Source organism: Chrysemys picta, chromosome 1 (genome assembly GCF_011386835.1).
Source record: "Chrysemys picta bellii isolate R12L10 chromosome 1, ASM1138683v2, whole genome shotgun sequence".
Classification (NCBI taxonomy): domain Eukaryota; kingdom Metazoa; phylum Chordata; order Testudines; family Emydidae; genus Chrysemys; species Chrysemys picta.
The window spans coordinates 23,000,254-23,012,655 of NC_088791.1; the positions used below are offsets into that span (position 1 = coordinate 23,000,254).

Genomic DNA, 12,402 nt, shown 5'->3' on the forward strand with positions numbered 1-12,402 from the left:
AAATCCCTCTCCAGCAAGTGCTGTTCATCTCATCGCTGAGACCCAGTCCCCTAGCCTTTTCGTTTGGCTCTTGATAGAATTGCATTTTTAACATGAACATCAAAGCATGTCTTGTAACTGACTTGGAGTCCTCTCCTTGGCTTGAAACACTTCGGTTTGCGGGATTTGAACGTTCACAATAACTTTTCTATATAAGGTTGTGGTGCGGAATAAATTCTTTTGAGGCAGGTAGGGTGGAGTTAAAGGATTGTCAGAGGGGAGGAGGAAGAAAAGGAGTAAGTCGGTTTGTAGAGGGGGTCACAGACAATACTTGCTTCAGGGTGCAGAGGAGATAGTAATAGGAAACAATAGCCGTCATAAACAGAACAGGGATTGTTTTCTAGTTCAAAGGTATCTCGGATCACTGGCATGCTGTGGAAACTAAACTTGGCTATTTCTTTGGCATGCGTTTATAAGGAGTGTTCTGGAGACTCGGCCCTGGAATCCTGCAGAGAAAGAAATATTTTCCTTAAAAGGATTTAATCGTTTTTTCCACTTAAAAAGCATAGTGCAGTTTCATATTTATGACCAAAGTGGGTCTGCCTGCTTTCCAAGTACTGTACGAAACCCTCTTGACCCACCCTACTGACTCCTCTACAGCCTGTGAAGCAAACTGATTTTGTGAGCTGGCATCTTTATGTTGCACAATCCAGGACTGGATTTCTTTCCCTGACTTCACCTCTCTGCGTTTCGGCGCCTTTCCCTGTTGCTGTCTTTTTCTCTCTGCCTCTGCCTTTCTTTCTGTGTCTCACTCTCTTCCTTATGGGTGTGGCCTCTACAATATTTATGAGATCTGCCCCTACTTGCTCAGCTAATGATGTATTCCAGCCTGGGGTTAGCTGCCTCTGTAAAGCGGTTGCTGGGAGGGCAGTAGGACCAGAGTGAGTGGTGACTGTAATTGGAAACCAAAGCTTTCACCGGCAGAGCTCAGCTACTTTCCAATCACTCTTAGGTGCTTAATTAAGGAATGGGGAGAAGAGTTCCCGGTGCCTGATAGCAATAAGGATTATTTTACAAAGAAACTAGGAGCACGTTTGCAACTACCAGGAGGAAAAGGTTTTCTGCAATGAGCCAGGTTTGGAATTAAAGTGTTCTGGTGAAAGGAGCGGAGTCCATAAACTGATAGAAATTTGATGGCATTGCATTACTGATCCCTTCAGTAGCTAGGTAAGCATGATTAAAAGTTCTCTTTCAGCGCTGTCATAGATGTGAAGTGTGATTGCTGAATTTTGCCACAGCTCATAGTTAATTACAATGCTATTTTTATTTCCACAATTGCATAATCCTTATTTTTCTGGCAGTGGGTGATTTGACGTGCAGAAAGTAAGTCTGGAATCCAGCCTTGAGCATATGACACCTGCCCGGCGGTTTAGAGTGAAGTTATACACGACTTTTTCTAAAGCCGTGGAGCATTTCTTTAAAAAAACAAAAACCACAAAACTCCACGTGAATGCAACTTTCCCTCTTTACTGTAACAAGTTTGTTATTCACGCTGTGAAAATAGGAACGCACAGTGAGAAATGAAACTATTTCGTGTGTCTGTGCTAAAGGGGAGCACTTGTAAGAGGTTAGTGCAGTTGCTTGCCGGTAAAGATCATGTGCGCAGAATACGTTGATTTTACTTATTATTATGATTTTCTAGAGATAAATACAGAACTGGGATTTTAGCCCAAACTGGGATTCTAAACTGAAATGAGTTTGTGTTCAATTGCCAGGGGGCCCCAAGATTCCTAAAATTCAACATATTTCCATTCTCTATCTCACGTGTCAGAGAAGGCTGTAATAACAAAGCCCTGAGATACCTTTCTGGCAGCAATAAGCCTTTATTATCCGTATCTAACAACAGGGCAGGGAGCGTGCAGGTTATTGTTTGGATCTTATATTGCTTGTCACATTTGTGTAACAGTGGAAATTTGCAATTCAAGCAGTGAAGTATAGCAATATTTCACCCATAAAACTGATGACATTAGATTTGGCTAGGAAGGTGGAAGGAGAAGGGAAAGAGGGATGAAGGGTTTTTTGTTTTTTAATTTTTGATAGTTCCTTCCAATATGATTTAGCAGAACCCTTTAGTTTTCCCTCTTTTCCTTCCCATCTGTATTGCAAAGAAGGCACAGTACTACTACTGTAGAATACTAATCCCATTGCATCTGTTAAAATCACATGTTTGGTATGATTGGCCATTTGTTTTGGCCGGACAAGGCAATCTTATCAGGATTTAATGGCATTTCTGTGTTTGAAGAAGGTTAAGCAGAAGGCTATCCCGTGGGCTAGTGGTAGGGTATTGAATTTAAAACACACAAAGCAGTGTTAATATTGGAATTGGTGCAGCTTGTTTAAAAATTATTTTTGGCAAAGGCTACACAAGTATAATTGTATTAGTTAACAAACCCGTAAAAATTAACTGGGGATGTTCCAAAATGGGTTGTTTCCTTTTGTATTTCAGATCTGTATTTGGTAAACTGCCCGCATCAATGGTTTTGTCAGTTAGCAGAGAAACACCACAATACCTGATCTTGATGCGTTAGTCAGCTCCAGATCAACTGCAAGGGGTTAACGCTGCTGAAACAGTCTGACTGTTGCAGAAACTCTCCCTCTGCCCCCACAAGCCCAGTTTATTATGGAATTCTGGTGCAGATTGTAGCTCTTTTTAAAAAGATGTACAGTAAGTGAATATTGGATGACTGAGGTGTGGTAATGAGACACTGAGCCTTTCACCTCTGAGTCAACTGTGAATCCAATCCAAATTGGGACTGATCTGAAGTTGTCATTATCGGACAGCTGTTTACTGCCCTATATGAAACTAGTTGGAAGTTAGAGCCAGTTCTTTTAGGACAGATGTTGGTCTCACCAGAGAGGGCAAGGACTGAATGGACACAGATACAAACTACTCTACACTGCACCTCAACTATACTCTAGCAGGATCACCTCTAAGGGTGAAGACAGTAGTTCTGTATTAGCATAGTCCAGATAATGTCAGTTCTTGGGGTAAACATAAACTTTCAGTCCCTAATGTTATTATTCTGTGGGAATTCTTACTCTGTGGGACACTAAGGGCCACATCCTGCAAGGTGCTGAGTGTCCTCGCCGCCCATTGAATCAGTGTAACCTTCTTATGATAGCACTCTCAGAAGGCACTGAATAGCATGAAGAAGAGGGGTTGTTCTTATTAAAAAGGTAGCCAGAAGTTGGTATAAGAAGAATGGGGTTAGGAATCAGTATATATGGAGTCAATAGACTTGGGAGCTAATTCCCCACTCCATTGCACCAGTTTTATACTGGTGTAAATCCATTGATATCAAAGGAGGTACACTGATGTAAAATGGGTGCAACTGAATCAATGGGGAATCAGAGCCTAGTTGTGTGTGACCATAGGAAGATCCCTTAATCTCTCTAAGCCTCCATTTCTGTATCTGTAAAATGGGGCTAGTTATACTTGCCTGTTTCTCAGGCTCCATTAGCCTTTGGAAAGTGATTTGAGATACACAAATGGGAGGTGTTGTAAAAGTGCTAAGTCTTAGTGCTTAGCTTTGAATGAGGTTTTATTTTATGGGCTCCCATTGACTCCACTAGACTTTGGATCAGGCCCTATATGAGCCACTGTGGAATTAGAAAAGCAGCACGTTCATAGTATTCTTCCTTGAAAAGCTACTCAGAAAGGTGAGTTCTCTCAGATATGCAAATACACCCACCAGGGTTATGAGAAGTGAGTGAAGCAATGGACTGAGCAGAGTATTTATATATCATATAGTCTGAAGTATTCCTATTATAAAACACATATCTGGGACTAAACTCCCTGAATGGGATTATCCTGAGCAACAGTTGATGAATGTTAGGTGTAAAGAGTGAGGGTGAAATCCTGGCTCTGTTGAAGTCAATGGTAATTTTGCCATTGACTTAATGAGGCCAGTATTTCACTTAGTGTATTTTCTAGTATATAAGAAACAACAAAAAAGACAATTTGAAAAAAACAAAAAGTCAAGGGCTCTCTGGAGCAGGCCCGAAGTTTAAAAACGGTATTGATTAAACATGATGTACAGTAAGGAAAGAGGTCTAAAAATATCAACCAGCTTTTATTCATGAAACATTATCTCCTGTCCTTGCTTTGCTCTGCCTTGACATTTAGCATAATTATTTTTCCAGCAGGTGGAATTGTCCTTATTGAAATAAACTGGGTCTAATCCTGCAGTCTTTACTCACCTAAAACTTTATCTCAATGCGTCCTAAGTAAAATGCTTACAGTTCTTTTAATGCCTAAGCAGAACATATCCAGACAAAACATTTTCAGATTTAAAAAGAAAAAGCAGAAGTGTCATTTATTATAGCTTCAATCTGGCAAAGCTCTCTGACACCTACTGTTCTGTACTGTTGATTTTGGTCCACACAATTTATATAATGCAAAATTAGTAATGGGCTCTTTTTTTTTTCTTTTAGGTTTTATTTCTTGGATATTAAGTTTCACATCTGAAGATATGGCATTTCTAGCAGTCCACGTGTTGATTGGGATGTTTATTTACTCTAGCACTGTAAAAGGATCCTTCCAGCCTCAGGCCAGGGTATTCTTAACATTCAATGGTAAGAAAGCAGATAAACACTCCTAAGCAAATGTTATTGTAGAACATTTTCTTCTTTTCATTCAGTCCAATAACTGAGTAATAAATAAGGTGATGGCTTCTAAATGTGTGTCCACATAATTGTTGTTTTCTTAATTATTTGTATTACTGTAGTGCCGAAAAGCCCAATGCTGAGGTTAACTCTTACACAGAGGCTAGTATTAGCAGGAATTACAGGCACAAATACATGGGGTTTATTTTATTTTTTTCTTTTCTTTTTTAAAGGTGTGATTATGGCTTAGGCAGAATTAACGCATGTATTCCTCTCCTTAATTTTTGTATTTTTAAATGTAATTATTACAGTGCATATTGCGATGATTGGCCAACCATTGCAAAAGACATCAGTGATTCTGGTTCCCTCCATTTTTTGGTGCCCATCTAGAGACACCTTTAAAGAGACTAGATTTTGCGAAACGGCTGACGACTCACCATCTGAAAATCAGGCCTTTTTAAGGGATCTTCATTTGGGCATAAAAAATCACCTGCCATTTTGTACTCTATTGGTTTTGTGTGTACTGTAGTGGGCATGCTTATGAATTTTAAATTCACATGGGGTCAAATTACTGATGCCCATATATTGTAAACAGACTATTAAAACGCTTGCTTTCAAAACGTTTGCACAGTCCACTTCTAAAACTTCCTTCGTTTAAAATGCTGAGCAGTACTTTTTCATAATAGGATGTAAACGTTTTAAAATTCTGCATTTAATTGCAAAACCGGACCTCCTTGCATGCTGGCTGTTAGCATTTATGGTGGTGCATCCATGTGTTACTGTAGTAATTTTTCCCCCTCCGTGTATTTGCATGAGAATTTCCTAGAGGTTTTGACAAATGCTGTGCTTAAATGAAAAGAATCGAATGCTGCAAAATATGCTTTGAATTGATGTTTTCTGCATATGCTGTTTCCAGGGCTGGAATGGAAATTAGTGAGATTACACATTTCATGAAATTTAGAAGGAATTCAAGCCTCAGGCCGAGCCATTATGACAGACTTATCTATCAGCCCACACTGCTCAGGGCCCAAACCACTTGCAAGTGTGACTAAGTCATCTAGCCCATAATAAAGAAATACAGGAAGAATAAGTGGGGAAAGGCCAATCAGCCAGTCAGGAGCTATCTGTGTTTTTATGACGGACCCCATTTATTCTATTATTGCTTCAATCACTGAAATGTCTGGAAAGCTGTTGCACTTGCTGTATTATTCTTTGTCTGAAACTGTGAGCCCAGTCACCTCTCCAGATATATATGCCCTCTGGGCCTATCAATTCTATTGAATTAATATTAGTAACTATTTGGCACTTAATATTCAGATCCCTCTCCCTTATACAGATGCTGGGCTTTGGCCTGTCTTTGAATCACATAGAGCAGCTCTTGCCTGCATTGGGGCAGTTTTGCACTGGTCTCCTGGTGCATGGCTGCCCTGAAGCTGGCAGGTCTTGACACTTGAAAATTTCCCCCACCCTGCAGGGAAATCGTTGGGTAGCCTAGAGTCACCTTAGTGATTCCTACACTGCTCTACCACCAGGACTTTGGTGTAGTGGGTTTGGCATGGAGAAAGTGAGTGTGACCAGGGTGTCTCTAGTATAAGTTAGAGCAGCCCCAAGGTGGTTTTAAGTTGCTCCCTGGGATCAACCTGGTGACCTCAATGCCAGTTAATGGGCTGCATAGTGGCTGTAAGGCTCTCCTCTCTTCTAGGCAATGATAAATGCACAAGGGATAGATCAAAGGATCTGTTTTCTTTGTTTTTATATTTCCCTTCTTTCCCTCACGGGAGGTGGGGAAGTAGGTCTGTCAGGATTCTTCACCCCACTCTCTATTTTTTCCACTGGCTCAAAGATTCCACATGATGGTAACCCTATTTCTGGTGGCAGAATCCCCCCCCCCCCCCCAACTGGTAATATCTGGAGAAACACATGGTAAATGTTAAGTATAATGAATGTCTTTTCCATCTCTAATAGTCCTAATTCCATCCTGGAAAAACAGTGTAGAGCTAAATTCTACGCTTAATAGGTCATTTCCACTTCTAATTTCCATGATTCTGAGATTTTAGGGTGGCAGCCAGTATATCAGGGAAGGTATTACTGGAAAGAAGCCCACACAAAGAGGAATGATTGCAACGTATTGTACATTGTACAGTAATAGGTGATGAACACAATGGGCCAAATCCCCAGTGAGTGTAAATTGGCATTGGCATTAAGGTCACTATTTTGGTGCTGAGATGCCGTGGCCACCTGGAAGAGCAGAGGACATTTAAGCTTTGCGACAGTATTCCTCACAACAGAGTCTAACCTCCCAGGCTGTCAAAATTTAGCAAACTCTGACCCCAGGCTCAGTCTGGACAGAGGCAAAGCCTGCTATGAGTGTGTGGTGCTGCTCTAGCCAGAGCCATAACAGGCTTATACAAACCAGACCACACTATTTTTCACATTAAATAGCACAGAAAATAGCATACCTGTCCCTAATTTGAGAACACTGAGTAGGGTGCCTTAGTCTGAACAGGAGCTTCCACTTTTTACAGATCTCAACTGGATGAGCTAGCAAGCCAGGAGGAATGGGCTTGCACTTTAGATGTTTGCCTGAGACTCAGGAGAGCTGAGTTCCATTCCCTGGTTTGCCACAGTTGTCCTGGAGCCTGTCACTTAGTCTCTCTGTGCCTCAGCTGTCCATCTGCAAAGGGGGAATAATAGTACTTCTATTAATAGTACCTCAGGGGTGCTGTGAGGATAAATACATTAAAAGATTGTGAGGTACTCACATGCTATGGTAATGCAAGCCCTATTAGATCTAATTTGAGGGTCACAACCCCCTTTTGGCCAGTACTGCCTACTTTTGGTGCTGCCCCACCCTTCCATAAGTGGAGTTAGGGCTGCTTTATACCACCACAACCCATTCTTTTGGTGAAGTGCCCATCCACAAGGGGTTCTACCACCATTCAGGCCCTGGTGAATTTAGCACAATTTTTGTAGAGTAATGAATATTGCAATATCTTTGCTTCGGGCTAGATTCTGCTACTCTTATATAAATAGTTCCTTACCCCAGATTGCTATTCAGTGTGACTAACAGTGACAGTCTCTGTCCCTCAGAGAAGAGAAGTAGTAGTCATGGGAGCTCCCAAGCCTCGCAAGGCTGTGCTGTGATTGTATTTAAATGGCCTGATCTAATAATTTCCTCTCAGTGCCTCAGCTATTAGCCATATTCATGGATTTCCTCTGAATCTGCTCTGAGTTCTGCACATCAAAATGTCAAGCCTAGAGCAATTTTCTTTTGTTTTTCAATAGAGTATGTTTTGAATTCCTTGCTTTTTAACAGCTCTTTCTGAGTCTCTGAAGTAAACAATGACATAAAAAAATTATACATATATATGTAATATATTCAGCATTATCTGAAGCACTGAGTGGTAAGCTCGCCTTGTAAAATGAAAACAGTAAGTTTATTTTTTTATTAAGTTTGCTTTCCAGATGGTCCGAAGAGCTTTGGGATGTGAAAAGGGATTTCTTAGCTTGCTGTGTTTGACAGGAAAATTGCCCCATCTACAGTACAATGGGGCTACTATTGTGCACTGTTCTGACAGAAAAAGGTGAAATGTGATGCTGTTTATTCTTCAAAGGTGACAATACCGCCTTTCAGCTTTAATGTACTTCCAAGTCCATTCTCTAATAATAATAATCTCTTTACCAGAAGACACTGCATGTAAGAATTGTTGATTTTTGGTAGAATGATTCTCACTTTAAAAAAAAAAGCATATTATGAAAATTTAACTATTTTTATCAGCCCTTATGGTTTAAACGTAATGAAATTAGGCAACAATTACCAGTCAAGATGTTCCTCTTAACTCAGGATGCCTGTGCGAGATTGTTCATGTTTTGGATTGGATTCATGTCTCACTATTATAATAGCAGTACATACAGGAATAAGAAGGAAAGGGGTCGGGGTGGAGAGAATGCAATCAGGACTAAAAAAGAGTGATGCATTTTAAAGCTGACATGATCTTCTAGGAACAAGTCCCTTTATGTTCACATAACAGCATTTAACATAAGGGAATCCAGTCAGCATCTTGACCCATTCCATTTTTCATCAGGAAAGATAGAGATCTGAAATGACTGAATCATTAGTTGCTTTCATTCCTTGTCATGCTTTGCATCAAGAAGGAAATGTAATTAAAAGTAAGCCACTTTAATATCTTGAGGGCTTGATCAGTTTTGCAATTAATTTCAATGGGAGCAGGATTAAACCCTTAATTTCTATTTTTGAAATCAGGAACATGTCCCCTTTTCTATTTAAAATAGAGTTTGTGACTCATTTGCTGTTGCTAAATGTTTATTTGACGTTCGTGTGGAATTTAGCATTTTATGTGCCTTACGTGCCTTAAAAATTCCAATGTCCTGCATACATTATGTCTGATTTTCTATTGCCTTTCATGTTGTACTATCATGTATATCTGTGCAAGGCGAAGTCAGCTTAGAATCGAACCATTCACTTTACATGGGTATAAGTGACTAGACAAGGCATAAATCCATGGAGAATCAGGCTCAGGAATTCACTAATCTGGCTTGGCAGTTTTATCATCGCCTCATTGTCCTGTTAGCTGTAGTGGCCAGATCCTCTGCTTCACTGCTTTTGCACTCAGCAGAGCCGAGAAGGGGATGGGAGAAGGAGGGAAGGAAGGTAGTTTTAAGCTCCCCTAATTCTGCAGTTGTGAGGGGGTAGTGTGGGGCGGGGGAGGGATAAACCCCCCAGGATACATTAGAGCAGTCTAAATCGATAGTCTTCTGCTAAATTGTATCTATAATTACCTCATGGACTACTCAGACCACCCCTGCTGTTTCTGACCCCACCAACGTATATACTTGTGCACACACATTCCTCAGTGCTACTACAGGGGTGGGAAAATGAGATTTTGGGGTCCCTTCCTACAATTCTCCTAGGGGCAAAGCTCTTCTTGAAGCCAGGGAATCTTGTTCAAGTAAGAGGTGCAGGATCAGGCCCCAGGGTAGTGCAACATTTGCTTTGGTTTCAATTTACATATAGCTACAATTCAAGTGTGGGGTTTCATGTGCTCCCAAACCATGTGTGCTGCATTGTTCTGAAGCAGTGCAAGGCTGCTCCAGAGAGTTTTTGAGCCTTGGCCCTTTTAGCAAACCTGTTTTCACTTCTGAATTCCTATTGAGATGTCCAGACCAGGTGAGTTTCACAGGTTTCAGGTTTTGATGTGCACATTTCACACATCCATGTATATAACACCACAATCAAACAGAAGTTTCTCATGTAGATCCCCCACTGTCTTCACTGGAAAGGACAAATAAGTAATGGATCAGGTCTAAGTTTGTGTAAGTTTACAGACAGCTACGTCTCTCCACAAGGCTTAAAACTTACTAGAACAAGTAAACAACTTCTAAGAAAGACTCACCCAACTTCATCAATAGTAATTAAAAAGCATAAAATGTCACTAGAGCAGCAGCAGCACTTTTTCAACTGTCAACATATTTTAAAAGATTTAATATAACCCCTGTGGTTACCCTCCAGGAGAAATAAAGAAACTGAGAACCACTTTCTTTTAGCTTTTGAGCAACAGCAATACAGCTTGTTTTCAAACAATCCCTCATTGTAATGCTAATGTTACCACACTTAATAAAAAGTTCATTTATTATTTGGGCTACTTTGTGGTGTTGACAGTCCAAGTAGTCAATAGTTTTGTGGTCAAATAGTTGGTGGGCTCTTCGGTGTTGTTCATGTAATGAAAGCTATTTCCAAAGGGAAGCGACAGTTGTAGGGTAAAAGACTACAGCACTTACAAAACCCCCAAAGACCTATCAATCTGAGATTTTATTTCTGTTTTGAATGCAGAACTCATCAAGTTTCTCTCAGATTTTAACATAGCATCATTGTATTCTGGGAATCCTGGGCTACATTTTTTTAAAGTAACTAATAATTTTCTGTTCCCAAATTTAGGGACCTTTTATGGGTATGTGTCTACACTGCACAATAACCTCGGGTGCTGACTCAGGTTTGAGCCCAAGCTCTGCTTCCATCCACACACAAATCAGTATGACTTGGGTCAGCAAACACGCAGGACCCAGGATCCTGCTGGGGGCGTGAGTCTGAGCACAAGTCCCGCTATGAGTCAGGTCCAAACCCTCTCATGTGGCAGTATGGATGCAGGTCAAGCCACAGTCTTGAGTCAGAAGGTTGGTGTAGTGCAGTATGGATGCATCTGCACGGTTGTAAAACCCGGGTCCAGCAACTATAAGCCCAGGTTCACAATGCTATGTGGACACTTAAGCAAAAGCTTGGAAACATTAAGTTCACAAGCCCAGGTCATGCAAACTTGAGCTTAGTAGACGTACCCAGAGTAGCCTAATTTTTAGAAAATGCTGTACACCCACCCTCTGAAAATCCAGCCCCTTTATGGCATCTCAAATTGAACACCTAAAATCACAAGTCACTTTTGAAAATTTAGGACCACAAACTACAAAACTCAACACTGCACTTTGTTTTTTAATATAGAAAAGTAGGTACCCTTGCCTCTGATGGAAGTGACAGCCAAATAGTCTGATTGTCTTTGTAATTTAGATGTATGGATTTTAATACAATGTTGTGTGGTTTTTTTAAAAATTGTATTAGCCATTCAGCAGCAAACAGCCCACCTCTGTGCATAGGAAATGTGTTTATTTTTAAGCGGGTTCAGTTACCTTGCTGTTTTGTTAAAACTGTGCTGTGCCAGTGTGAACATAATGCAGGTAGCGTTACATCTGCATAATTAATTGAAATATTTAAACTGGGCACATACTGATTTTTTTTTTAAATCCTCCTTTAAGAAGCATTAAAGGAAGTGCTGTGCCATGTGAAAAGCCCAGTGTTCTCTGGAAGTGCTCCACCTGCAGAGCTCTCATTGATAAATGACCAGAATCTTCTCTCACCAACCCTTATTTCATAGCTCTGTCATTCAATTGACTGCCATGGAATGACTTTTGACTGACATCAATGCATGTGAGAGGTGACTCAGACCTGCTTTCCCAAGGTGATGTGTGGGGTGGATTATGAACTTCAGCTATGAAAACTATCATACAGTGAGGTCAGGGGGATCGGCAAGGTGAAACAAGATTTTGTCTGGTCTGTTCATCAGTGAGTCTCTCAAGCCATTAGAGGAAATGATGAGCAATACATTACTGCAAAAGATGGAAGGTGATGGAGAATCAAGCCCAAAATCTGGTAGAAGGCTTGCTAATTCAGTCCTTTTCTTTGCTCAATTCACAAATTAATTTACTCATCAGAGTGCTAAGAGCTCTATTTCTTTCTGTTAGAATATATTTTAACAGAGAGGGGCTGTGTCCCTTATCCTACTCCCATTCTCAATCCTTGGAGATTTGGATGAGTGGATGCCGGCTCTGAACTACCTCCGGTTTTGACTTTGGTTTAGCAAAAGCCAAGCCTGTCTGAGCTCGTTTTGACAAACCCTCCTTATTTTAATCCTTTCTAGTTATCACAGAAGAAATGGAATGGTCAATTCCATTATTCCCTTGCTACAATTTTCCCTTCTGTTCGCTGTTCCAGGCCAAACACTGCAGTCCCTGCTCAGGTAGAGATCGTATTGACAACAGTGTACAATGCGTCTTCTGTTACTTAAAAAAAATTACAAATAGAGAAAGGCATTGACATGCCTAGTATCCTAACATGAATTATATGAATATCAGTAACAGGAGCTGCACCATGGGCCATTTTCTATAAAACCGTATACAGACTTGAAGAGTTCT

The 12,402-nt window shown here is 40.6% G+C and overlaps 1 protein-coding gene across 5 annotated transcripts in view; it reads left to right on the forward strand.

The window, feature by feature from the left end:
• Window positions 1–450: 450 nt before the first annotated feature.
• SEMA3C (semaphorin 3C) overlaps window positions 451–12,402 on the forward strand; it is a 161,154-nt gene continuing 149,202 nt past the window's right edge. Inside the window, exons 1-2 of one of the 5 annotated variants that reach the window (XR_010589812.1) lie at window positions 451–1,206; window positions 4,474–4,614. Coding sequence is in view for 2 of the 5 variants with exons in the window: in XM_005296965.5 (XP_005297022.2) it covers window positions 4,512–4,614 (103 nt within the window). In the remaining 3 variants the exon portion in view is untranslated. Of the gene's footprint in view, window positions 1,207–1,325; window positions 1,607–4,473; window positions 4,615–12,402 lie in introns of those variants that run through there. The other 4 variants (XM_005296965.5, XM_065554556.1, XM_065554516.1 and 1 more) reach the window with 4 other exon arrangements.